At 39.3% G+C, this 27,141-nt stretch overlaps 1 protein-coding gene across 2 annotated transcripts; it reads right to left on the bottom strand.

Moving 5' to 3' along the window:
• Nucleotides 1-7,690: 7,690 nt before the first annotated feature.
• ccdc50a (coiled-coil domain containing 50a) lies at nucleotides 7,691-26,656 on the bottom strand. Of its 2 annotated transcripts, XM_020638942.3 has the most exons (12): nucleotides 26,376-26,656; nucleotides 23,049-23,111; nucleotides 20,586-20,715; nucleotides 18,654-18,744; nucleotides 17,860-17,962; nucleotides 14,208-15,107; nucleotides 13,355-13,506; nucleotides 12,678-12,722; nucleotides 12,236-12,391; nucleotides 12,007-12,089; nucleotides 11,024-11,133; nucleotides 7,691-10,006 (listed from the first exon to the last, which is right to left on the bottom strand). In XM_020638942.3, exons 1-12 carry the CDS (start codon nucleotides 26,428-26,430, stop codon nucleotides 9,987-9,989), a joined length of 1,908 nt encoding a protein of 635 aa, XP_020494598.2. In that variant the 5' UTR covers nucleotides 26,431-26,656; the 3' UTR covers nucleotides 7,691-9,986. The 2 variants fall into 2 exon arrangements, with proteins under 2 accessions (XP_020494598.2, XP_020494599.1); XM_020638943.3 differs by lacking the exon at nucleotides 14,208-15,107 and having other exon boundaries at nucleotides 26,376-26,648.
• Nucleotides 26,657-27,141: the final 485 nt, after the last annotated feature.

Raw genomic sequence — 27,141 nt, 5'->3', positions numbered from 1 at the left:
AGTTCAACGCACAGCAGTGTCTAAATGCAAAAACGCATAGTGCTTTTGACTTTTTTTTTCTAGAGGTCACTGAGTGAAAATGACGAAACTTTATCACACGCACAGACATTCCTTTAATAGACCCTCCAAACAAAGACACAATCAGTTTTTCAAGTCTCTATCAAAAATCAGTTTCCTTTGAAAAATAAATGTCTGCGTGTTTATGTAGATATGAAATATGAAATGGGCAGAAAGTGTTTATGTGGTACTTAAAAAAGACTGAGTGGAGGTTGTGGAAAGTGGTCCTCTGGGATCAGTTGTAAACTCTTAATTGTTTTTCTGTTCAAGGCTTGTGAACTGTGATGCTTTGGCAGTATGTAGGAGTAACAGCATTATATTACCTCAAAAATGAGGTGACGATAACATTAAAAACCTCTTTTGTAAAAAAGACTTGTCAAGGTGGGGACTCATAGCGACATGCCACCGACAACAGTACAGCAAAAAATATATCACATCAGAATCCTGATGTACACAAAACATTTCAGAAAAAGTAAGTTAACAATAATAAGTCATGTGTTTGTTGTTTGAAAAACTATTGCAGCTAACAAAGACATAATCCTTTATATCCAGATTTGAAACTTCTGAAAATAGGGAAAAAAGGCAAAATCATTCAAAATGATAACTGGACAATCAGCACATGATTACAGGGAAAGTTGATACAACATAGCATGACAACGATGTTGTCTAAGATATGAGACATATAAGACAATATTTTAGCATCAGCTGGGTCTTTTTTTAAGGGTATATGGGTACACAGCAAAGCATAATAACCATGTTTTCATGCATATTACCCACAAACAGCAGTTTAACTGGAATACATTGGACAGGTTTCTTTGTTAATAGCACATAATCTCCTGATTCATTAACAGTAAATCACTGTTTCGTTGTTAAAATGACTTTTCCTGTCGTAGAGGAAAAATATGGAGGTCCCGTCTGTCTATATATTTCGAGATCTCTGCAGGCACGTGTCAAGCAAGGCTTCATTACTCTCTCCATCATCACACAGAAGAAGGAAGCAGACATCTGGGGGGAGTAACATTGTGTTCTCTGGGAACAGCAACAAGCAATTGGAGTTAATTACAGCCAAATATGTAGGCTATCTAGTTAAGCTGATGAGTAAACAGAACGGATGCAAAAGTAGGTTAAAGTCCTGCTCCATTTTTAAGTTTCGCATCATTTAGTTTTGTCTTAATGTCTAAAGAATGTGGCCCAAAGTTGGACTTTTAGACACTGAACAAATTGAAACACAATTGTCATGTACGATTAAGTCAACCAGCTCACTGAAAACTGACGTACAAAATCCAGACCCAAAGAAAGTTTCAAAATAAGTTAAATGCAGTTGAAGATTCATCTAACACAGGAGAACACATGAGAAAGATGCCATCAAGTGGATTCAAGGAGTACTACAACCGAGAACGAGTCTTCCCTTTAAAATTCACATTGCATCATATAGAATGGTATGGTGGTGTGTGGTGTATGGTTTTGAAGCCAGTTTATCAATGTGTAACCATGAAATATCCATCTGAAAAGTATTTTAAAGTTGTTGTTTTTTTAAAATTCTTTAGTTATAGGCCTAATTTAATTTAATGAATATAATTTGATGTGTTTGCGCTGCCAAAGCTCAGGTTCTGTGCACATTGTCCTCCTGTGTTTTAACTGCAATTTCAAAGAGTGTCTTGTTTATACAAGATTACTTGACAGTAATGATTACTGCGAAAAAGCATGTGATTAAAAAAAATATTGCATATATATATATAAATATATATAGATGGTCTAGGGCAGTGGTTCTCAACTGGTGGGGTGGCACCCAAAAGTGGGTCGTACAGTTGTTCTCATTGGGTCGGAAATGTGTGCCTGGAAAAAAAATAGTCAAAAAACCTATTAAGCACTTTTTGAAATTTTTTTGTCCTGTCTGAGGTCCAAACTGCACATCTTTTATTCATCAAATCTGGTTGTGGATCAGAAATATCGGTTGCAATTTCTCATTAACTAGTAAGTGGTGGGCTCTTGGGCTGGATCAGTTGAGAACCACTGTTCTAGGGTTCCACACACCTAGGTCTTGATGGGGCCCTCTAGTTTGAAGCAGGAATGTTCTGGTTTTCTTCCACTGGGATGCGGACCACTTTTTAACTGCCACATTGTTTCTGAAAGTGGATAAACCCTAACAATGTTTTAATGTTATTGTATCGGTCAGCACTGACACCTCACAGTAAGCTGGTACTATGTTTGCATCACAGCAGGGGCCGTCCAATGTGGAGCTAAAGAGTTCTAGCATTCTCTTACTTGAACATGGACCATGATTTTAAACAACCCTGTTGTACTGGAAAGTATGTAAAACCTAACAGGTATATGCCCCAGGGTGGCATGTTAATGAATTTTCAACACCAGCGTCACAGCCAACAGGTTCCAGGTTACAACCCCGGCAGGGCCTTCCAGTCTGGAGCTAAAGTGTTCTGGCTTTGTACCACTAACAATATCTGTGGTGTATCACAAGGTTCAGTTTTAGGTCAGATTTAACGCTCTGTTTATATGCTGCTATTCACAAAATAATCCAGACCTATAACATCTCCTTTCATTGCTATGCAGACAACACATAACCAATTCTTTCTCAATTGAACCTTGAAAAAGTAATCAACAGACTCATCTCCAAATTACATTTCTATAACTCCCTCCTCATATTAAATATAAAGCACTCTCTCACATCCAACTAGAAAGCAGCAGCCAGACTTCTCACAGGTTTTACGAAATCGAATCACAACCCAAAACTGGCTTCACTACATTGACTTCACGTTACTTTATTCATTTGTGTCTGGCTCCTAGCTACATCAAAGATCCACTCAAGGCTTTGATCTAAAGAGATTTTGTGCAATAAAGGTCGCTCGGCTTTGTCATGATCTGCCTGAGGAGATAAGGCACACGGAATCAGTGAAAGTGTTAAAGTGCTGCTCGATGTTACGTGACTTTGTCTTCTTATTGTCTTCTTTATTATCTTTTTGTCTTACTTTATATCTATTTTATAACCTTTATTCTATTTTATTTATCTTTTTATTGCTCTTATTTCTTTTAATTATTTATTTATTATTTACTATTTGCTTTCTTACTTTTATTTTCTATCTTCTATGAATTGTTTTGACTTCACCCTGGCTCATTTATTTTCTTTGACTGCTCTTTTTTTATTTCTCTTACCCTCTCTTAAAGGTTTTCTCTCTGTGTTCTGACATTTGTTTGTTTGTTTGTTTATTTGTTTTACAGTTTGGGTCTCCTATGTCTTAGCTCTAGCCATTATCTGTAAGAACTTTTGCTTCCTATTGAGTTTCTGAAATGTCAAGGTTTTTGTGAAGCTTGTTTTAATGATTGGTCATGTGTTTGTGATTGTCTTGTTTTTGTGACTTACCCTTTTTTGTGTTGTTTGTGTGTGTTTGTGTGATTTGCTTTGCTTGCTTGTCAAAGCAGAGTTACTGAGATGTCTTCTGTGCAGACTAGCATGATGGCACTTCTTATCTCTGATGAACAATTTAACTATTATCTTTGGATTCTCAGCAAATGCAACCCCACGTTTTTTGTGTAACCAACTGTTGAGGAAGATTCTTTTTTTGTTAAATGTATTTTAACTCTAAGGGGGGTGTTTACCATTTATGTCATCCAACATGTAAAAACAGATGAAGTGCAGATTGTCTTTGTCTCAGCCTAACCAGAGTGCAGTCAGCGCTGCACCTACTGGATAAAAGATACATGAAAGAAACTTCCATTTAATCAGCTTTATAGTTCTATACAGTAAAGCAGCAATAATAAGTCTGTCTTAAGGACTGGGAGCTGATGTCTTTGAACACAACAGGACATTGAATCAAGTAGTCTATGTCACCTCCCAGCAGGCCTTTTTCACAGCAGACATTTTGACTTGTATAAAGTAACATAATAACAACAACATCAACAATGGTGGGTATTCATTCAAGTTTTCCAGTAATTTTTACAGCAGTCTTCGAGCATTCATAAGGACCAGATCCCCTGAACTGAAGCAGCTAATGACATTTGGCCATTATTTATTCTGTGATCTTCAGTTGCACTAAAGCAAATACAAATGAATGCACACACCTTAAATGTAATTACAATTAAACTTTGAATAAAAGTCACAGTATTTATAACATCTCTGCATCAGTGCTTAATTTAAGTAATATGGTGGGCCTGTCTATTTTTTTTAATCCAACTACCTTAACATGCAACTGAGCAAGCTGATCAATACCCTAAAATAAATTCAGTACATCTCAGGTTCCTTTGTGCAAGCTTAAACAAAGCACCCGAGGATTGCCTTGGCATGCATACAAGGGTGACTCCCTGCGAAGATGGGCCTAGGTGGTGCTGCAAACCAGTCCGATGTCATTCCTGCATCAGGCACAGCATTGAGTGCCTGGGGCCAAACGGCCTGCCTAATTTTTTACACCTCATGATGAGACTGTTTGCTTTTGTCCACATGCCAACATTTCATCTTATGAAATACGACTGACTCTAATGCAGGGCTGTGGGGTTGTTATTCTTAAATTGGTTAGGCTCTTATAGGATGTTTTAACCCAGGGGGAAGACCAGCATTCATATGACCACTCATTCAAAAACACTATGAGTCAAATCGTTGACATCAGTTTGAAACTTCAGGGCTCGCAACTGATTGTAGGTCAAAATGCAATATAAATTCTGATTTTCAAATGCGAGGTAAATAGATTGAGGTTTTATGAAAAAATCCTTTGTGATAATCAGCTTTTACTGATTTTTGGAAAAGCCTGAAGGTATAGCACCAGAGACGTCTCTTGCTGTTACAGGCCTGTCAGTGAGGGATTGCCATTTGACACTTTTTACATTTAGTGCTGGGAATAAGGAAGAAAAAAGGAAAGATGGCCTATTCTTTGATTTATACTCTTTCAATTCTCATATGTCATTTGTAACTTTATTATTAATTTCCCAACTAAGAAAAGAGAGAGCTTTGAGTTTCTCTGTGGAGGGTTGGATCAGTTTAAAGACTAAATAGTTCTCTGACCACCTCTACCGGTTTTTCCTGAAGATGTGCCTCAGGCTCTATTAGGCTGAGAGAGAAAGAAACATTTAATGCATTGGATAAAAGTTAACTGCTGCTTTTTCCTTTACATAAGCTATCAAGAGTGTATCTTTCAAAAGGATACAAATCTTGATAAGGACTTGAATAGACCAAAATAGCAAGTAGTTAACTGGTAATCTCTCTCTTTCTCTATTTTCCTGTCTGTGTGAGTGTCTCTCCCTGTTAAGTGGGTGTGTCTTCGTGTCCCAACACGGCGTGCTCCAGTTGATAGACAGCCACACTCACCTTTTTTACCTGCCAGGTAAGACATGAAAAAACACTGAGTCCTTGAGAGTTAATATCACTCAGTCATTGAACGCAGCAGCTGGTTGATCACTCTCAGGCCACTGGAATGATTGGATGACACCGGCATGGATAGGTGAGCTCACTTACCTGTAAATACATACTGTTCTGTTTAGTCTGTGCTGTTATGTAATACTGTTAACAAGAACCCTCTCGCGTTATGATGCGTATCTGATCTTTACTACACTTCTTGTCCTTTTTTTTTCGTTTTTAGTACAGGCACCTGTTCCGGCTGGCCTGTGACTGTGTTCACTGATATCAAACGAGTTTGAGCCTGAACATGAATCAATATTTGCATGCAGTGTTGTGCTACTGCATTATTGTGTATTTTGTAATGCAGCTAGTACAGGAAGATCACGATCAAAGTATCATTAATGTGCTAATGAATGGAGCACTTTGACATCAGTTTAAAACTTGATATCTTCCCCAAACAGTAACTCTCGTTTCTCTTTACAGGGTCATTTCACAACTTTTCTGTTACCCGCTCAGCTGGAAACTTTGCCTGGGAATTTGTTTGCTCAAAAATTTCAGTCATTGTTTCTGGTCGTGTGTGTAATGTGCATGCAAGGCCAAACGGATATTGGGTCGAGTACTTTTTATACCTATTGTATAATCTTGTACGTTTGAAGAAAACTGAAGTACAAATTGATAACAGCCTGAAATAATACTGCACCAAACTAGCAGAGGTAATCAACATCTGAAGGCATTAAAAATGAAAAGCTACCAGCCAAAATGTTGCTGCTTTATCTCCTTTCTTTAAAATAAATCAAATATCTATGCTGGGTGTCATCTTAACAGCAGATGATTCAGCAGATAATAAAAACCCTTCTTATTGAGACAGATCTCCTATCTGATTTCAAAACTGTTTAATCTCCCAGCAGCAGCCTTGTTATGGAGGTGTATCTCTTAGTAGTTTAGTTGTGACATATCCCACTGAGGGCATGGCAGTGGTGTTGCCACATGCAGACGAAGCATCACTATGTCAGGTATGTTGGTGAACCAGCTCCACTTAGCCTTTGTCAGATGATGGGTGTAACTCTGTACTTTGTGGCATGATTTATTAAAAATGCCAACAATAAAAGACAAAGTGACAGTCACACGGAAATGATTGCACAAAGAATTCACGGGGGGAGTAATTTAAGTTAAGTTAAAGAGGGATTTTTGGTTTTTTTGCTCATTCAACTTTCAAATGTTAAATCCTATCTAGACATAAATGTGCATGTATGTAATCATGTGTATCTGTTTCTTCACAAATAAACACAAGGAAGAACGCCTGTACTGAGTTTGTTACTAAATAAGGACATTTTAAAAAGTGTCTTGAAAGTGTTTAAGGTGAGCAGGTGTATAGTTAATATTTGTTTGTGCACACAGCTGGAGGTTAACTCATAACTTGTTATCTATGTTTGGGGTTGCTTAGATGCAGAGTTAACTTTTGTGTCAAACAGGTAAACAGCAAATTATGTAACATTCAACATAAATGTGACATAAGACAATTCAAAATGTCAATGTTTGTTAATTTTACTGTGCAGATTTTACTAAGGCCATAGGTGTTGAACATAAAATATAGTGTCTTCTTTTTCTGGCTACTGTGCGCTGCTTCTGGGAAAGGTACCTGTATTGCAGGTGTGTCATAGGTACCGTTTAAAATGAGAGTGCCAAAGAACACTTCAAGAAACATTTTTAAAAATGAAATTAGTTATTTAAGGTCTAAAGTCTTGAACTGGTTGAAATCCAGTGCATTGTGTAAAATGTTGTGTAGTGTAGGTCAGGGGTTCTCAAACTTTTTTTAGACCATAGACCCCTTTCAGGTGAGAAATTTTTCCAAGGACCCCCTCATTATCGAACGTTGATAAGCATATATTAATACTATGTAATAATGTACTATGTAGTACTTAGCAACGATATAATTAGGCTACATTTATACATTCCTAGTAATTCATTTTATAAAATGTGAGAAAATGTTGACTCCGAGGTGTTTTTTGTTTTGAGTTTTTTTTTTTCCGTTGCACACTATGAGGGACAGACATGTCACGATCATATCAGAATTGATCTAATGGCACAAAACTAAAGTGGGCGGGAGAAGAGGTCCCAGTTTGTAGATATGCTTTTTCAATGATATAGCACACTTTTACAATTGTTTGTAAATTATTCCACGGACCCCCAAGCTATGGTTTGCAGATCCCTGGGGGTCCTGGGACCCCACTTTGATAATCACTGGTGTAGGTGACCTATGTGTGTCTTAAGAAGTGTATTCAAACACAGGTGAAATGCTGATACAGTTTATTACATTTGCAATAAAGATGCATTAAGTAAAAGCAACTTATGCCATTTTACTTTAAAAAGAATTATGTTACAGCAAGTGCCAACACATAGAGTATGTGTTGATTCACGATTGGAAGATTGCATACAAGCCCTGGATTACAGAAAATTAAAAACATAACTAGATGTTTGATGAAGACAGCACTCTATTCCAAAGTAATGTGTGATGCACAACATCCACAAATACATAAAGACGCATCCTGATCAGATCTATTTTGTACTTGTTTTTTCTCTCCAATTGTCTCCAAGTCCACAAGGTGGCACTCCCACCAAAGAATAAATTATGAATCCCACTTTGGGGTGTGGTAGCTCTGCTACAACCACAACTACTTTAAGCTTTTACAATTTATATGTCCCTGAAAACATTAAAAACATATGGCACAGATCTCATTCTGTCAACAGCATTTCTCACATACTGTAATTCACTTACAGCTGCACACCTGTCCCCAGCAGCCCAAACATCTCACACCTGAAGAAAAGTGAAATTTGTATGAACTCTAAACGGGGAAGGAATCATTTTAAGAGTGGAATTATAGATTCAGCAACATTTTTTAACAACACAACCTGAACGCAGCAAATGTTTAAAGAATGATTCACTTGTCGCCACAAACATAGATGTGCTTCTCTATTTTCCAATATGCTTAATTTTCCTTTTCATCCTTATTCAATATGAACAAATCAAAATTGATCCTGGAGCAGTAAAAAAAAAAAAAAAAAAAAGGTCCCTTTTTCAGTTAAGTTTTCTAGGTGACCCTGTGAAGGATTTCCCTCATACAAATATCTCTTCCATTGTTGAGTGTTTGCTTGTTCTGCAGACAGGAAGTGATGTCTGCTTTGGAGTTCAGAGACAAAGAAAAGAGTTTTGGACGTAACGGCAGAAACGCTCAGGAGGAATGGTTTTAAAATGAACTATCTGAGGAAAAACCAACAAAATATTGTATAAAAAATAAAGCTCCCTTCAGTGAGACACAAGGGAAAGAGACTTTGTACTTTCCACAATGAGAAACAGGATTTGGTTGCATGAGTAACAAAACAAAATAGAAAAAAAATTGATATTTACATTTAAATAAAACAAGAACACATATTCAATCGTACAACGTCTGCACCAAAAGCACAAGCAAGAATTCAGATTCATCAGCAGACACGCGATGTACATGCATTTCAATTTTGGAACTGGCACTGATTTCTAAATGATATGAAGAAAAGTGACATATTGTTCAGAAGTATAAGAGCTAAAACAATTTATTTATTCAGAAAGAGATGAGTTTTGGCTTTCTGTGGCTTAAGCCCTTTTTGAGGATATAAAAAAAGGGAGCTGGATCGTTTGATATAGAGCTGAAATGCATGTACACAGTTGTACACTTTCAGTAAGCATGCACATAGAAACAGTGAGTCCGACACAGAATTTCATCCACCCACTTCAGTTTAAGGGTGGTGGGGCTAAAAACAATTCCCACTCACAAGCAAAAAAACAAAACTACCTAAAGCCAATTAAAATCCATGGATCACCACAAAGCTCCGCCTCCTCTGTACTGGAACAAGGTGGCAAAAACAACCAGCACATTGATAAAGGCTTATTTTTGTCTCGTTTGAATAAGGAAACAGAAACGTCTCCCTTCATAGTATCCTCAATGCAGAGCAAGAAATGAGAGCAGAACTTAAGGGTGCATGGGTGTAACAAAGCAGCTGCCATGTTGCTATGTAAGACACTGTAGCAGCCTTGATGGAGCAGACAGGCACATTCCATGAAGAAGTCATGAGGATAACTGAGATTGTACGGTTGTTTCCAGCAGAGGCCTTGAGTCCTTGTGATGGCATGGTCCACACACGGGACGACGAACAGCAGCACATAACCACAGCAGGTGAAGTGCCAGTTCCTCGATTTTAACAGCTAAGAATCATGGTAGATTATGTCACAAGGCTGATAGTTTGGCTTTTTTTTTTTTTTTTTTAAAGTGGAGTCAGTTAAAGTAAATAATTATATTAAATCATGATTTCTAACTATATAAAAACAGAAAAACGGTTGAGTGTGGTTTTGGCACTCATTCCCACTTGTTGAGCTCTGGGGCCAACTTTGGAGGGTATAAAAAAAAAAAAGAAGAAAAACTTCCATTGTCAACTCATGAGATTGTCCCAAGGCTTTTGGTCAACAGAGTGTGGATGGTTGAAAACAAAAAGATAAATTAAAAAAGGAGGACGAAGGAGGACTGACAGCATGTCTGGACATGGCAGAGAGCCTGAGTCACCGCTTGTAATAGGCACCTGGAAAAAACAAAAGGAAGAGACAAATGATCCATCACACTGCAATCTAAAGTTGTTGTTGAGGTGTCTTTGCACTGAACTTCTCACATATCAGTTTTTATCTTGAAAAATCTGGAATCTATTTTTTCCCAATTTAGCAAACTACTCCAGTTTTGTTCCCTGTGAAATATATTCTCAGGCCAGAGAGGTGTGAACAATAAGTTTAAAAACTTCAGCATATCTCCACCGTCCACTTCCTGTCTTCTAGAAACTCACAATAAGTAAGTCAATAATAACATACCTGGATGTTAAAACAAAGATTTAAGAGCGTACATTATGGATTGCTGATGTATTTTTAAGCTTTATGCTTATGAAGTAAATCTGTTTTTTTTTTAATTATCAAGTTTCAGACTTCTAGCTTTTAAGCAAATTCTCAAATATCAGAATTGCTTGCTGAATCTTTGCTCATTTTGAGAAACTTTAATGGTAAATTTGAAAAATAAAAAAAGTAAAGTAATTCTAAGAACATGCATTACTTGTGTATATGAATTATTGAACGAAATGGTCTCTCAAAAGGCACGCGCTTGTTTCATTAGAAAGCACGTTATGCTTAACTCAAAGGTCAATCAAGCAAAGATCTAGGGAGGGACTTGGTGCGTCTTTAAGCGCTGTCATTTTTAATAGTATTAAATGTGGTAACACTCAACATAAACTTGTTCAGTTGTTGCCTACAACGCAGGTCACTGTCTTAGGGGAGAAACATACACATTTGAGAAAGCTTAAAATTAGACTCGAAAAATGTGAACTTCCCCAAGTGCTGCTTTGAAATCGTTTTTTTATTTTTTTATTTTTTTTTACGTGTACCAGAAAAAGAAAGCACTCAGCTATCATTATGAGAAAAAAAAAACTACTGTACTGTTTTCGTGTGCTGGATACTAACATATAGGTCAATAATGGGTCATGATGTAAAAAAAAAAAAAAAAGAAAACATATTTTGATTTAAGTAAAAACAACCAAATAATCACAGGGATACGAGACCTTTGTAAGCAGCCTCAGGTCTGCTGGGAGCTCGGGGTGGACCATGGTGGTCCGAGTAGCCGTAGCCAGAGTTCACATTCTCGTAGTCGTGTGCACGTGGCTGTGGAGGCCTGAAGACAGAAGAAGAGACAAAATGATCACAATCATAAAGCTTCTTCTTTGTGATTTACTGGAAAGAAGTAATGTACCTTACAGTGGGGCTGCTTGATAATCATAAAATCACAGTTTTGATTGATATTGAGATCACGGTTATTAAACAAGATTATTCATTGATTTTGGAACATCTGCATCAAATGCATTTATCAAACTTAGACACTTATAAGACTTAAACATTCTGAACACTTGGAAAAACAAACAATGAAAATAAATTAGTGGAAAAATAAAAATAGATATAATTACAAATTATAATAATAATAGATAAATAAAAAATAAAGGAACTACGTTGTTGAGGTAGTAGTGATGCACCTTTTGTGGCCAAAATATAACAACAAACACTTGAAACATTTACCACACATGACCAAAACCCCTTTTAATCTGGATCATGTTGTTTTCATGATCGTGGGGGGCCAAAATGGTAACTGGCACAGAGAGTGTTGTCTGACCCGTCTCACATCCTCCACTCTGCAAGAAGGTAGAAGCTCATACTCAGACACTACAGAGTCCTCCCCCCAATGTGAACTGAACTCTTTAGTAGCCACGTTAATCAAGATTCTGAACAATATTTCGTAAGGCTGTGTGGGTTGAGCAATGGCGGCATGGTGTCCTTAAATGTAAATCCTGTGCAGTATATGTTGTTTTGCATTGGTAAGTGCCTTTCTGTTAATGTTTGGACATGTTTTTCTATTGTTTTATGTATTGATTCTCAAGGAAGCAGTTGAATGTTTGGCAGCAATTTGAGTCCAAGAAAAATGTCTCCAAGGGGAAAATAAAGTGTATCGTAACGTACCGCAATTGAAACTATTAATTAATTACCCAAGCCCTACCTTGTAGGCTTGTTGTTGTTCCTCTGCCTCTGGTGATCATGCTCCTCTCGTGTTCGAGGTCTGACAACTTCCTCCGAACCTGGCTGCAAAACACCAGCAAAAACAAGTTCTTTGAAAAGGATGGTTCTGCTATTGCTGTATAAATATAAACAAAGCTTATTAAAAAAACACATTGGCTGCAAAAATATTTCAGCCTAAAGAAACTTTGAGCACGGTTTTGGAAAAGTACCCTGTAGTCTCCCTCTAGGCGCCTCCTTTCCACTACCATCCTCTCCATGGCCAACTTCTCCCTTTCTCGCTCTTTCTCTTTCTCCCGCTCTCTCTCCAGCTCTCGATTCTTCTTGTACTCCTTTTTCTCTTGTTCCATCAGCAGGCGGGCGATTTCCTACCAAAACCAGACATCAGACAAATTAAATTGAAAATGACCTTAATATCCTGTGATCTGATGTGTGGGCAGCACCTCTATGTCACAACATGTTTTTGTAATAAAAATATATTTAAATATGAGAGCAGTGTCAACAGCCCTAAATGTCTTATAAAGATGATAACACAAACTATAATACCACTTGTTCAGCAGACTTTTTATATATATTTTAGGGTAAGACAGAGTCATGTACAATCAGCTTTATTTATTCAGGGTTAAATGACTTCCTGACTTCATGCCCACTCACCTCATCCTGTGCCATTTGGGCTGCACGTACATGCATCTTGCTTGCCTGAAACCAAGAGACAATCAAAGAGTCACATTTTCCCCAGAGTTTCCTGCACTTCTCCGACTTAATGTAACAAAGGAAATGACTCAGGCGACAGGTCATTTACAGCATAGACATTAGAGTACATCTCTTTGCTTTATCAAATTATGCCTCTACAGTATTTCGTTTAAAAAGTATGCACTCCTGATATAGAAGCTATTAAGGAGCTAGACTTTACACATCATTCGAATCACACCTTCATCCAAAGTAAAACATGTTTCTATATATGTTTTAATAAAATAAATACAGCCTTAAATTAAGTCTAGATCAGAGTTATTATAGCCCAATGTCTGACTTTTGATATAAAATGTATTACAAGCTTATTGCCTGCCCTTGTGTATCTGACATATTAAAGCTAAGCTAAGTTTAACACAAGTGTTTTAAATTGAAGTGTGCACTCCTTACATGGACGATAAGACATTTTCAGTTCACTTATCAGTGCTCAGCAGCTTCATGGAAGAAGGGGTTTTTAATATTTCGATATAAGGTCTACATACTTAATAGTATCCTGTTGCTAGAATGTGTTTAATTTGAATGTAATCCTGCTCATAAAACCAATGAACAATACCACAGACTATCCTGGTCTCTTTCCTCACCTTGATTTCCTCCTCATGCAGTTTCCTGGCCACCTCCATGTCCTTCAGCTCCAGCTCATGGAGATCAAGCTTTGTTAACCCCTTAGTGGCCTCGTTCAGTTCGTACTCGGTTTCTGCTACTACTGCTCCACTCCCTCTATAAATAATACGACCTGTGGAGGGGGACACATTATGTTTACAATTGATTAGGTCTGCAAAAAACTACCATTTTCTTAATTTAAGGATTAGTTGATTTTTTTTTTTTTTAAATTGGAAATTGTAAAAAATAAATTAGTTTCATAAGGATATGTCGTCAGACTGCTTGTTTTTTTTCTTTTTTTCTGATGAATAAAAACAATTTTCTGACATTTAGGTACAACAATAGATACGATTGTAATTTGTTTGAAGCTGTAAGGCACCTTAAAGGGCTGCAGGGCTTCTTGATAGGTGTTTGCCTTAAAACAGATTTGGGATAAGCTGATGCAACCTGCTCACAAGCGCTGCAGCCCTTTGTGAATGCCAAACTGAAGCTCATCAAAACATATGAAACTGTTCTACTGAGAAATCACAGCACACATTTCACTCTCAGCACAGCCATTACTTCTGCACTGAATGCAACATCCCAGCAGACACTGCAAGAATAAGAAAAACCAACAGCAACAGAAACAAATCCAATCACTTCAAACCATCAGGATCTGAATCACATCAGAAATGACTGAAATTGAAGTCATCCTCATGAGAACAGAGCAAATTAGTGTCTTCATTAGTGATTGCAATGTTAAATCGACCCACCACCTGAAATTGTTTCAGCAAAAAGAAGCAACTCTCGCTCACCACACCCCCACAGAGCCTGGAGAGGGGCTCAGGGTGGTACCTGTTTCTCCGCTGGGGTGAGTATTGCTGCGTTCCCTGCCAGGACCTTCCCCCAGATCGGGGTCCAACAACTCCCTGGTGTTGTCCCTAAGCTCATCAAACCCCTCTTCAGGGCCAGAGTGGACCCGCAGCCGGCCCCTGCTCCTCCTCTCTCTCTCAGCATTATCGCCCTCCTCCTCCCAGGATGCCCTGCCATCTTTCAGCCAGTCCCCTCTGTGCCCTGGATCCCTTTCAAGTCCTCTCTCCATGCTCCTCGTCCTTGCCCGCCTATCTCTGTCCTTATGTCGCTGCTTTTCTCTCTCTCCCTGTCTGTCCCCACTATGTTCTCTATCTCTAGATCTTTCCTGGTCTCTTCTTTCAGATCTGAAGTCCTGCTCCCTGTCGTTTCGATGATCTTTTCCCCTGTGCCTCTCCCTCTCTATGTCTCTGCCCCTGTCTTTCTCTCGATTCCTGTCCCTCTCTCTGTCCCTCTCTCTGTCCCTCTCTCTGTCCCTCTCTCTGTCCCTCTCTCTGTCCCTTGCCTTGTCTCTCTCTATGAGGCCCTGTGGCTGAGGGGGTCTTGCTGGTCTCTCCTTCCCCCTCACTACTCTCTCTCTGCCAGCCTCTATGGGCTCATAGTCTGTGTACTTGTCTCCATGTTTTCCCCAGGAGGGAAGGAGGTGCTCTGGGTATGGATCTGCATGCCTGCTTCGCCCTCCTTCTGCACCGAGATAGTGCTCAGGGTATTTGGAGCGGCTGTGGGGTGCTGCTGGGTCCTGTCTCGGGTACCTGCTTCTTTTTGGCTCTGTGGAGCTGTAATCTGGGGAGAAATCCCGGTGTGAGCTCACTGGAGCGTAAGCATCATATTGGACAGGGGATTTGTGACGACTGTGTTTGTCCAAGTCGAGGGGTCTTCTTGCAGCTGAGCAGGGCAGAGGTGAAGCAGTGAGGAAGGGAGGAGGGAGAGAATGAGGATGAGGATGATGATGGTTGATGAGAACATGGAAACAGGAAAATAACAGGAATAATATGAGCTAAGATGGTTAATAAGCACTGAGTTAGACAGCACCTGTGAGGACAATGATGGCCAAAATACAAAGTGTAGAGATATTAAGAGAGTAAATATGAACAACAACAACATCAAAAATTAAATTATAACATGGGGAATTTCAAACAATGTTAGTACAGTGGTTACAAGTCTTCAGAGCCTAAACAAAGATGATGCAGAATAGCACTTCAGAACACAATAACTCCACTCACTTCAGAGTTGTGGAGTGCTTTGTGAAACAACACCATGCCTGAAAGCTAAACTCCTGAAAGCTCTGCTTGTTTTGAATGAATATGAGCATGATTCATTTAAAGGAATAAAACTAAACATGAGATCAAGAAAAACATGTTCCTCCGCAGGACAAAGTGTATGCTGGGAGTTTGCCTGCTCCTGACGCGAGTTTGAATGAAAACAAAAGAGTGGAAAGCACTCGTATGAAGCACACAGCATAGGCCAGCAGTCTGTGCACTGAGAGTCAGCTCAATGGAATTCCACTTATCCAACTGGCTGCTTAACGTCTATTCGACAAAACTTTGTTGATGTTCAAACTTGTGGGAAAAAAAGAAGGCAGGTACAAAGACAGGCTGACTGATACCTGCTCAGAGTGACGGTGTTAAGTTTCATATGTGGTCTCTTCTGTCATACCCAATTTTAAATTAAATTTTTTTTTTTTTTTTTAAAGTCTTAACCCAGTTGTGTATCTGACAAGAAGAGACAGATTCTTTCACCACGCAATTTGCTGTCTGAAACTGTAATCCACTGGATTATGAAAATCACAGCCAGAGGCCCCCTAATTTCCTGCTAGGAGGAGCCAATTACATGGCCTTATAAAGAGTATGAATGTGAGCGTGTGTACACAGGCGTGAGGAGGACATAAAAACTGGTGGGATGCAGATTAAAAAGCAAAAAGAAGACGATCCACATGTACACAAAAGTGGAACACCTTTGTGTACAGGGACAACCTCATAATGTGTCCGGTTACTCACTGCAGCGTCAGTCCTCCAGTGTTAGATGAATGGTAACAAAAAAGGAGCTGTAGCTTTTTCTTTTTTTTTTTCCTACAATGCGCACATTCACACACTCTGTAGGACATATAAACTGAGGGGTAAAGCAAGATGCAAGAAACGACTGCAAATAAAGAAAGCCCGGCAGAGTAGTGTCAATAAAGAGGTACTGCTTCATCCTGTCCGCCTGCCATTTGTGACATCTTTAAAAAAAGGCCAAGCACCTGAACAGCAAGTGATCCAAACAGACACACCGTGACAAGTAGACTGACAGCCGTAAAAAAAAAAAAAAAAAAAGAACAAACTTTTATTAGTGGTCTTTATATCAACAAAGTGTAGACACAGGCCCTGGACTGTAATCTAAAGCCTGCCTCTCAGTTCAAAACGGTCCTTTTCCTTTGTGCTGTTTTCCAATGTTTAGCTTGCATGCTTATAAAGGGAGAGCTTGAGAAGTGGAATAAATACAACTCTTGTAAGCAGACAATAAGAACCCTCATGGTCAATGCATCGAGAAAATATGCATCGAAGAGAATCGATGTCTTGGAAATAAATAAAAAAAACAATACTAAAAAAGTGGATCGATTGTTGATGTTCAGTTGATTGTTTGATGAAGTTAACAGTTTTTTTTTTCCTTTTCTGGGAATGAGGATATGACATGAGAATGTTTCCGCTTCCAAAAACAAAATCCCCTTGGCATAAAACTGGGAGTCAATCTGTCAGATAAGATTCAGCATGCCGCTAAAGCTGCAGAGAAAAGAGTCCAGCCTTGATGAGTCAGGAGGGAATGTAAAAAAGAACGGTGTAAAATATATTTCTCCTGTACAGTCAAAGTCACACCTATGGCTTAAGAGCTGCGAGTGCATTAAAACCTCGCCACATTGCAGCCAGATAGCGGATATATTTCAGTAGCAGCAACATCTCTCATTCTGATAGCCTTCTACTATAAAGACCTGCATTGAACCTGCTTTTTTTTCCAACAAGCGGATGACGCAGGAGCAACTCTGACCTTAGTATGAATGTCACCAACAGGTTTACTTGACTCTTTACAAATAGGGAAGATTGAAATAAGCTAATACTTCTGAATTATGCAGCATGTGCATATGAAATGACTTGGAACAGATTTCAAATTGAACCCTTGGATGTGTGTGGACAAAGATATTAAAGTATCTATGTGACATCTGCTTGTAGATCGTAATGTTTTCCTACTGTGTTTTCCCACATCTAGAGATTCATTTTAATCTCTGAGGTATAATCTAATATCAAAATGTATGCTGTGGTAACTAAAAAAACTGGAGCACTGATCAAACCATTAACGTCTGTGTATGTTCTTGAAGTTATTTCTTTGCAGAAACATGTAAGCCTCCATTCAGGGTTAATCATGAGTTTAGGAATGCGTGTTGTAATCTTTGTCTCATTGTCATAAACCATCTCCAGCTCTTCATCAGCTCTGCATGTGTGTGCTTTTGCTCTGATGTTGCAAATATCCCTATTCATTGAAAAGGAGGCATATTCTCTCCCATTTTACTACATTAGCAAGCAACAAACATGTACTGCATGAAGAGAGAAGACACACACACACACAAACACACACATAGCCATATTACCATGTGTGCTCTCCCTACCTCCATGATCCTCAAAGTACTCCTCCTCAAATTTGGTTTCCAGCTGCTTCTGTCTCCTCTTCTCCTCTTTCATCTCCTTCTCCTGCAGTTTACGAGCGATAGCCTACAAATAAACACGACCAAAGTTAACACGCTGTCCCACATGGATATGAAGAATTCCTTGTTTGGGCCCATACATAACAAATGTGCATTTTTTTTTTTTCAAATTACAGTGTTTGAATGCATCATCCCCTGATAGTTTCCAAAAAGTAAACCGGTACAGAAGATCCTTCTTTGACCAATCAGTGGATTATTTCATTCAAGTATTATACAAAAAGCAACATCAGTCCCTCAGTATGGACTCAGGAATTTCGCAGCAGCACCCGTTGTTACAAAAGATTCACTTGCACCTTAGCCTGTAGACCAAAACACATAATAGGGAACTGGGAAGTCAAGATGTAAATAGTGGCAGCCATGATGGATGGACTAACGCATAACAAGAAATATTTTGCAAATCTCATAGTCAGGATAAAAACACTGAACTCTATCCTGTTCATTAACACTATACAGGAAAAACCTTTTGATTCTGTCATGACATTTAAATCCCTGCTCTTTATTTCAAGCATCAACACTGGGGTTGAGACTTGCAGATCAGGTCATTCAGTGGGTGGGTCAAGTGAAGTGACCCACCCATCACAGTCCATCACTACTGATAGAAGTCAAGTCATTGATGGGTGTAACCTACATAGCGCTGCAATTGGCTTAACTGGCTGCACGTATGATTATGTCTACATGCATTTGTGTGTGTTTCTTACCGCATCCTTCTCTTCCTGCTTCCGTTGTAGTTCGGCCTGTTGGACCAGTTGATCCTGAATCTCCTGGGCTATCTCATTATCTTGGCGCTCACTGAAAGTTTCCATAGGTTGATGTTAATGTGATTATATAGGGGAGGGATATTGAAAACATTAAGAACATGCATGTCAATTTAAGGACAATGACAAAGTCTGTGTTCAAACAGTTGTAGCACCGGATCAGAAATTTAAACGAATGCAATAAAAATATATCTCACTTTTCATTCCATCTCAACTTCATTGTTTCCCTTTGGAGCTTTTTCTGTTGCTATTCCTATGATACAAGGTGTATGTCACTCTACTACACACCACTTACCCAATAACATCCTCCAGGTTAAAATTCACCTTGACCTTAATGTCAACTGGATTTACACAGAAGGCTGAGTCTTCTAAGGAATGAGACTTGTTTTCATAAAAACTGAATATGTTTCTAAAATGCCAGACTACACAAATATCTTTAAAAATACATTCAAAATGTATTTCATCTGAATAGACAAAAACTAAGAGATGCACAGCAGTTCTTCATCAAAAAAAACATGATCAGCACTGAAGTTATTACCCAACATGTTGTGAGAGGTTGTGTTTGTGCTTAAGGCAGGAGCAGGGACATATTCGCCTTTCGTGATGTTGCGCTCAACAGCCCGCTTCGGCTTAGTCACATATTTCACAAGAAGTGATTTTGACAACACAACCTGCCTTAAAGGCTGGCATGCAGAAATCATTTCTGCATCTGAAGTAAACAGAATGGAGCACGTTTGAATTTGCTCACATGTAGACACAATCTAACAAGTGAGGCTGCATGCCCCCTGAGAGTGTGTGTGTGTGCTTAGTTGTATATCTGGAAGTGGTGTGCAGGTTGGATGGCAGTGTTAGCTCCCGCAGGACGAGCAGCATCAGCCTGCCTCAATCGATGGTGGAGCATCTGGCCTCTCCCTGGGGGGGCGGTTCCATCCCACTGCTGAAGCTTCCTGTGTATGTGTGTGTGAGTGTGTGTGTGTGTTTGAAACTGTGATCTAACTGTGCTGCGAGCCAGCAAATATTATTGCAAGAAAAAACAAATGCAGTGCTGAGAATGGGGCTTCTTCGTTTGCAGGATTGTGTTGCAGCTGAAGCAGAAGCAACATAACCCTTAGCTATGTTTAGGAGTTGCTTCTGACTTCTCTGTGGTGACGCTCTCAGCTGGAGCCTGCCCAAACCCTTAAAAATCCTAATTACACACCAGGGCTGTGGAGATACCACACAGAGACCACTAGCACAGTGAGTGGGTTGTTGCGTCTTCTCCTACATGTTTAAAATGCCAGTAGCAGATACTGATAGTAAAAACAACGTATATCACAGTCAAGACAGGCATCTTTCTTTTTCAGAAAACGTTGGATGAGTTCATGTTTGTAATCTAGCAAAACCTTTACCTCGACAAAATCTCTGCCTGGAGTGCTGATCACCTCACTCCTGAAGCATAAAGTGATCTTAGCTATTCAGTAAGTACATTAGATAACACAGATCTTCAACAGATGCCTCTGACAAAGCAATAAAAACTGAGCAAAGTATTCTGATGGCGCCATGACGTTATGAGATACAGATGGTTTAGATTCAATAAAGATGTCTTATTCTGTACCTAAAAGGATGGTAACAGCCAACCTTTAGTGGCTATTTAGAATCACAACTAAACATAATAAGCTATCATGTATATTCTGAGTCACCTGTCATGTATCGTAAGAGATAAGTACAAGGATCATATATATTCAAAAACCTTACTGAGTTATTAACAAGGTCATTCCTCCCTACAATCATAGATTCCCAAAAATCTTTATTTCTTTGTTTTTATCGTCCATCTCAGTGGCACGTTGCTTTAACATGCATATGAAAGGGTTGTGTGTGTGTGACAGAGATACCCACATTTCGACATGCTGTTTCTGGTTCTGCACTTGGGCCCTGTGGTCCTCCTCTTGCTGCAGCTTCTTGGCGACCAGCAGGTCCTTCTGCACCAGGCGGCTCTTATTGACATTGGACGCCAAGTGGCTCTCGACTGTAGACACAAACACAGAAGCATGCTCTTAAACTGTGTACATGATGATGAGAAATTCAATAAATGATGAACACTGGAGCATTTGGGGAGCTTATCTACTGATCCACCCTTTTCCTGACGCCCTTTCCCCTCTGAGAAGCCGTAGTATTGTTTAGTCTGCAGAGGAAAAGATCAACGCTGAGGACACAGACGCTTCAGTCTCTGGTAATAAACAGAGAGCACTCTTAGTCACTGAGAAATGAGTGTTCACAGCAGAGGTGCCGTTCCAAGGTTGTGTGATGGCACGTTGTGGGCCATAACAGATGATAAATCCTGTTTGCTGACGCACTCTCGACACTTGCTAAGCATAGAGGGCATCACTCACTCGCTCGGCTCTCTTTCACCTGGATATCGATCCGCTCCCAGCTTTCATGTGAAAAGGACCAAATTATGTTTGGCAATTTAGCCGTGCGAGGCTCCATAAAGTTTCTGCTCTCTGACTGGTGGCATTGAAAGAGGAAACCGTGCGTCACAGCTGTGGCAACTTGATAAAAAAAAGTCAAGGGTTCAGATTGATTTATTTTTGATGGGGCTGATCCATTGTTTAAGCTTGTGACACATGGCTGAATTTTTTTTTTTTTAAAGGAAAACCTAAAACCACAACCCAAGACAAGATCATTTATCCACAAACAAGATTTCCATTTATTCATCTTTGAAGACAGCAACAAAAAAAGACAACATGACCGGGCCATGACCATTTAACTCACTCAACCTTGAGGTCTCACATCATTCAGATAAAGGGGAGATAAGGAGAGAAAGCTGGACTAAATGAACCTCAGACATATCAGTCCCAAACTGAACGCTGGAAAAGAGAAAAAAAAAACACATTCCAGAAACAGAGACTCTGAAAGTGCTGAAACAGCCATACAGAAATGTTTTCCATGTGACATTTTGAAGCTTCATTGCTCTCCAGCGCAACACTTTCAATAGAAATAAAAGCCAGCTGTAACTGCACATTTATTTGAAGTGAATGTAATAAATAAAAGCCCTTTCTGTGATGGCCATCTGTTGATGTGATCCAAGGTGGAATAAAAAGGACACTGAAGACTGTCAGGCTTCAACAGCCAGCACTCTCCCTGGTGACCTCCAGGGTCAAAGGTGGAACCAATATTTTTCCAAACCAGATCAGTTAGTGTGGCAACAAAAGAAGCAACAGGAGAAGCGCCTTAGATCACTACAGCTTTAAAATGGGTAATGACAACAAAAGGACAGGCCAGCTTAAACCAAACTAATCACAGCTATAACAGAGACTAATCTGCACTTAGGGCAGCTGACATCTGGCCTTCTTTCTTCAGAGCTTATATATATATACTTTTAAGCTCTTATAGAGGCATGCACATATTCTATTGTCCAAAGAAGCTGTCCTGTTTCCTCTGTTCTACTCTTTAAATATATCACTCCCTTCAAAATAAAGGCTTGACACAAGACTCTGCAAAGTAACTGCCAAATGTCCTGCCCAGTCTAAAAGATTTAGCCCACTCCTCTCATTGCATTATGAAGGAATTTGCAGGTGAAGAATATGAGGAGGTCATTAGCCATTAGCAGATATAAATGTATGTCTGATGAAAGGAAGGGTCTCTTCGAAAACCGGAGCAAAGAAGCTTTTGACAAGAAAACTAAAAAGTTCATCATTAGATTTCAACAATTTATCTAATGAGGCCTGCAGGGAAAAACATGCATGCAGTATTCCACAGGGTGTTGCGTAGATAAACTCTTGATACACTGAATTTGAAATCGAACTTTCCAGAATCTGGATTTCTCTGTTCTAAAGCTTCAGCTCACGAATGAACGCGATCAATTCAAATAACACGCCTGATCCGCTGCAGTCTGCCACAGCCGGGCCCTGATGCTGCATTGTAGTGGCCTCCTGCACCATTCACACATCTAACTGTGTGACTGGCTTTAGGTTGGCTTAACAGGCTGCAGTTGACCCAGTCAGGATGGACACGTTTTACGGAAAGCTACATTGGATGATGGCGCACTGCATTCATTTTTCACTTGCTGCGCTCTAAAAACATCTTTCACAGCTTGCTCTTTTGCTAAGTAAGCAGGAGTGACCTGCTGTAGGAATGCAACAGAACAGAACAGCCAGACAGAAACAGTCCACAGTAATGAAAATGGTCTGATGCAGAAAACATTTTAAGACATAAGTGTATAAACAGACAGTGTGGAGAAAAAAAACAAACGCCCTGGGTTTTTACTTAACTGCATGGACTCTCTGGATCCTTTTTATATCACAATAAAGAATCTGTCACAGGCAGCCAAACTTTCCACAGCTAATTCAGAGTTCTTACTTTCTTGTTCCTGGAGGTTGTAGGCCAGGCAATGGTCCTCCAGCACTGCAAAGTCTCGGCACACTGAAAAAAAATCCAACAACATTAAACTAATGAATAACACTGAAAAAAAACATGTTTAAAAAGGAAATTTCATGAATCAGCTCAGTTTCCTAGTAGCTGGTAGACGTCAACCTTGAAGCAGCTCAGATGATATCTAAATCTGTCATTCAGTTTCAGATATTTAACATCCGGCCCAGCTAACTACAGATGTTTTTAATTACACGTTTACATAAGACACATGCAAAGAAGTAAATACATTTTTAACCTCTTTCATGTAGTATTAGTAGCATGGGTACATTTCTCATTGTAATGGGATGGATGGACTTGTGAGGACTTCTTACTGAGTCCTGTAAATGTGTATACAGAGCGTGAAGCTCCTGGAGGCAAACATGTAGTTTGTAATATTGAGCTATGTCAATAAAAAAGACAAAAATCAAAGGATTTGTTTATCACTTCTGGCCTAAGTTTTAAATGGCATGTTTAATAAAACATGATACAATAGACGTCTTGAATTTGTCACTGATAAGAAGCAGAGACACAAAGTGTTTCTTTGTGAGAGTTGGGCAACCTTGCAAATGGTTTGCTGTTTGATTCTTTTCTTTCTGTTAAGACAAGAAGTGAAACTGTGAATGAGGAACCGTTCCTCCTCAATATATCAAAATAAAAATAAATACAAATGTGTGATCTTTGCAGCCACAAGAGAAGTGTGAGAACGACATGTATTACAGACAAGCTGCTGGTTGAAGTCCTTGAACTGACTGACTAAATGCAACAAGCACAGTCTCCACCGATTAGAACAGAAGTGTCTGTTCATTACTGTCAGTGCTAATGTAGTTACAATCAATGAAAAGGCTACAAAGACAGCATTAGATGTGAAAACACAATCAACCTTCAAAGAAACCTTTAAATGAGTGAGTCACATTAACTGTAGCTATTTCTTTCAAAACAATTGGATCTTTTCTTCTCAGGTCTAAGAACAAAAGTGACACCAGCATGACTCACACTTGATGATCTAAATCATCTCTGTATGGAACACAAATCATAGGCAGCAAGATTCTTCTGGACATCTTCTGAACAAATCCAAACAACAACAGACCTTACATGTATTGTTTCAACAGTTTGAAATGGTTATGCAGACTGCTGTGGAAAGGTAGCTGTACTAATTACAGTCAAACCCACCAACTCATATCTGTCAGAGCAGTGGTTACATGAGGCAGAGAACATATTCCTCAGCTCATTTGGAGATGACTAGTTTTCACATACTGACAGTTATCAGTGTATGAAACAGAAAGGGGGATTTCTCACAGCCTGCGCTAATGACTGAGGGGAAACTTACAGCTCAGGATGATGAGCAGTGTATCTCTGCTACTAAATCTGTTAAGCATTTATCTTGAAGAACCACATTTGTAAACTTTTTCTTCGCATCAAACCTTGTCAACACATCATTGAATGAAAAAAAAAAAAGGATCTAGTGAGTAACTAAATCAACCACACTAAACTATCATTTGACTCTTAGTTTTAGAAATTCTTTCACCTCCTCTAGTTGTATGATGGGAATTATTTTATCATTCATTTTAAAGTCTAGATTAAGCCATAGCAATCCTTTCTCTGACACTAATCTTGTATTGAAAGCCTTCCTCCAGAGTCACACTCAATAACCTCACACTGTTAGACTCAGCTCCCATCCTCTACCCTCACAAACATGACTTCAACCACATCAAAAATTAATAACTCACGACACTCTCTCAACTAAGTGCTAGCAGGCATTAGAGAGAGCGCTGGGAAAACAAATTATTTGCCAATATTGTTGACACCTGCAACACAAACAAAGCACTGGTTAGGAGTCCAGATTGTATTAAACGGGTGGAGATGCCCGTATGAATGGTTGGGTTGAAACAGATGCCGTGATGAGAGGGTGAGACCTACACAAAGCCTCGAATCAGTACGGGATTTGATTAACACGGACCCTTTTTTTCTAACCATATGCTTAATCTTCTTAGCCGAGTAACCTGAGATTAATTCTGGCTGCTCAAGACACGAGACATTTCAACTTATGTAACAACATGGGTTTTATGTGAGTGACAGACAGTCCCCCTTTGAAAGCTTTCAAAAGTTTTAACAGCGCCGTGTAACCGGGTTAAGTTTTCACAACAAAGCAACAAGTGACAGGAGGATCAGAGCTGCATCGTTGAATCACTTTGCGCTGAAGCGTACCAAGACATCTTCACTAAAAGGTTTTGTGCCTCACATGCAGTGGGGAAAGGGGACAACATAAAGCTTAGATCAACAGGACAGCTCAACTCTTTATTTCTCTGACACAGTAGAGATTGAAACGGTTACAGCAGCTTTCCCCAATCTTTCCCTGCTGCTGTCCAGTTTATGCATTTGGGAGTGCACGCTCCTTCTCTCGCTGACCAGAATAACAAGCATCCTGCTGAGCAGCTGCTTCACATGAACAGGACAGGTCCTTCCCACCAGAACATCACCACATACACAGTGTACCCCAGTGTCAAAGCACCACTTTTCACCTTCATATCAGTAACAATATAGCTGGGATGTGTATCAAAATGATGTATGATGAGACTGGTGTTGAAGTTATTATTATTATTGTACAGCTAAAAGCAAAACGTCACAGGATGAGACAGATATTTATCTCAAAGGAAGAAGCCATTTCACCCATGCCACACACACACACACACACACACACACACACACACACACACACACACACACACACACACACACACACACACACACACACACACACACACACACACACACACACACACACACACACACACACACACACACACACACACAGTGACAGCTCAAACCACAGGTCTCCTCACTCCTACACTGTTTTCACTCACACCATCACACCATACTGTGTAGCTTTGCCCACTTACCACGCCACTATAACCCACAAAATATGTGAAAAAACGAAGGTGTACACAATGTGCCACCCTCATTTCTTCCTTACAACCACATATTTAGCTCAGTGCACTAACATTTCTCTCTGATATTGTTTTACTGGGTTACAGAAATCTGACATGAAGCACAAGAATCAGTGCTCGCTGCCTCTCTCTCTCCTGACTTATCTATGCTAGCATCAACTAGCAAGCTGTGCTAACCATCATAAGCACAGTGTATGTTATCAAAAAAAACAGAAACACCTGTGTTCCCACATTTTAGCATTAGCCGAGCTAGTGTCACCTGCTGGATACAGGTGATGCTAAACGGATATATTTCTTCACATTCAGTCGGTAAATATGTTATGGACGTTACCCTCTTTCACTCCAGGTAGTTTATTCTTGTCGATGCTAACGTTACACTCAGCCATGTTGTCACCGATTATAAGTTTTTTTTTTTTTAAATGACGTTGAATTACGCTTCCGCGTTTTCTTCCGAAGGTTAACCGCAGGCTGATTAATCGCCTTCACTCCCAAACCCGATTGATGGTTCAGGTGCTGGACGGCCCTTTTTTTTGATTAGTTTCGGTCGTCACCCTCCCTCGATATGTCGCTGCTGTAATTGCCTGCTGAAGCTTGAGCGTGTCAGGTTTTTCTACGAGCAGTCCCTCCCCTCGCTGAGTCTGCACACAGCCAATCAAGGTAGAGAACTTCACTCACAGTTTCCGCTTAGAGATGTCAGATGAAAGCCTAGGAGCAATGCAAAACATCAAAAATCCAGTTTAAGTTTTTTTTTTTTTTTTTCAGTGACTCAATACAATATTTGTCAAAAAAAAACAACAAAAAAAAAACACTTAAATTGCAGGAACTCATCTCTATTAATGATTTTAAAACTCGGCTCACAAGTTTTTTTTTAATGGCTAATTTTTGGAGTGTGTAAATGTTTCACTGCATAGGATTTTATCATCGTCACATAATTGTTATTTTAGTGTGTATTGTGGTGTTGTGTAACATGACCTTTTTGATTGATTAATTGATTGATTAAATTTATTTCAGACATATCAAAAATACAAAACAAAATGAAAAGCACGAAAATACAATAAACAAAAAACAATGTTCAGATTATTTCACAAAAAAGGAAA

Source organism: Labrus bergylta, chromosome 6, assembly GCF_963930695.1.
Source record: "Labrus bergylta chromosome 6, fLabBer1.1, whole genome shotgun sequence".
Taxonomy (NCBI): Eukaryota; Metazoa; Chordata; class Actinopteri; order Labriformes; family Labridae; genus Labrus; species Labrus bergylta.
This window is presented reverse-complemented; position numbering and strand designations above follow the sequence as displayed.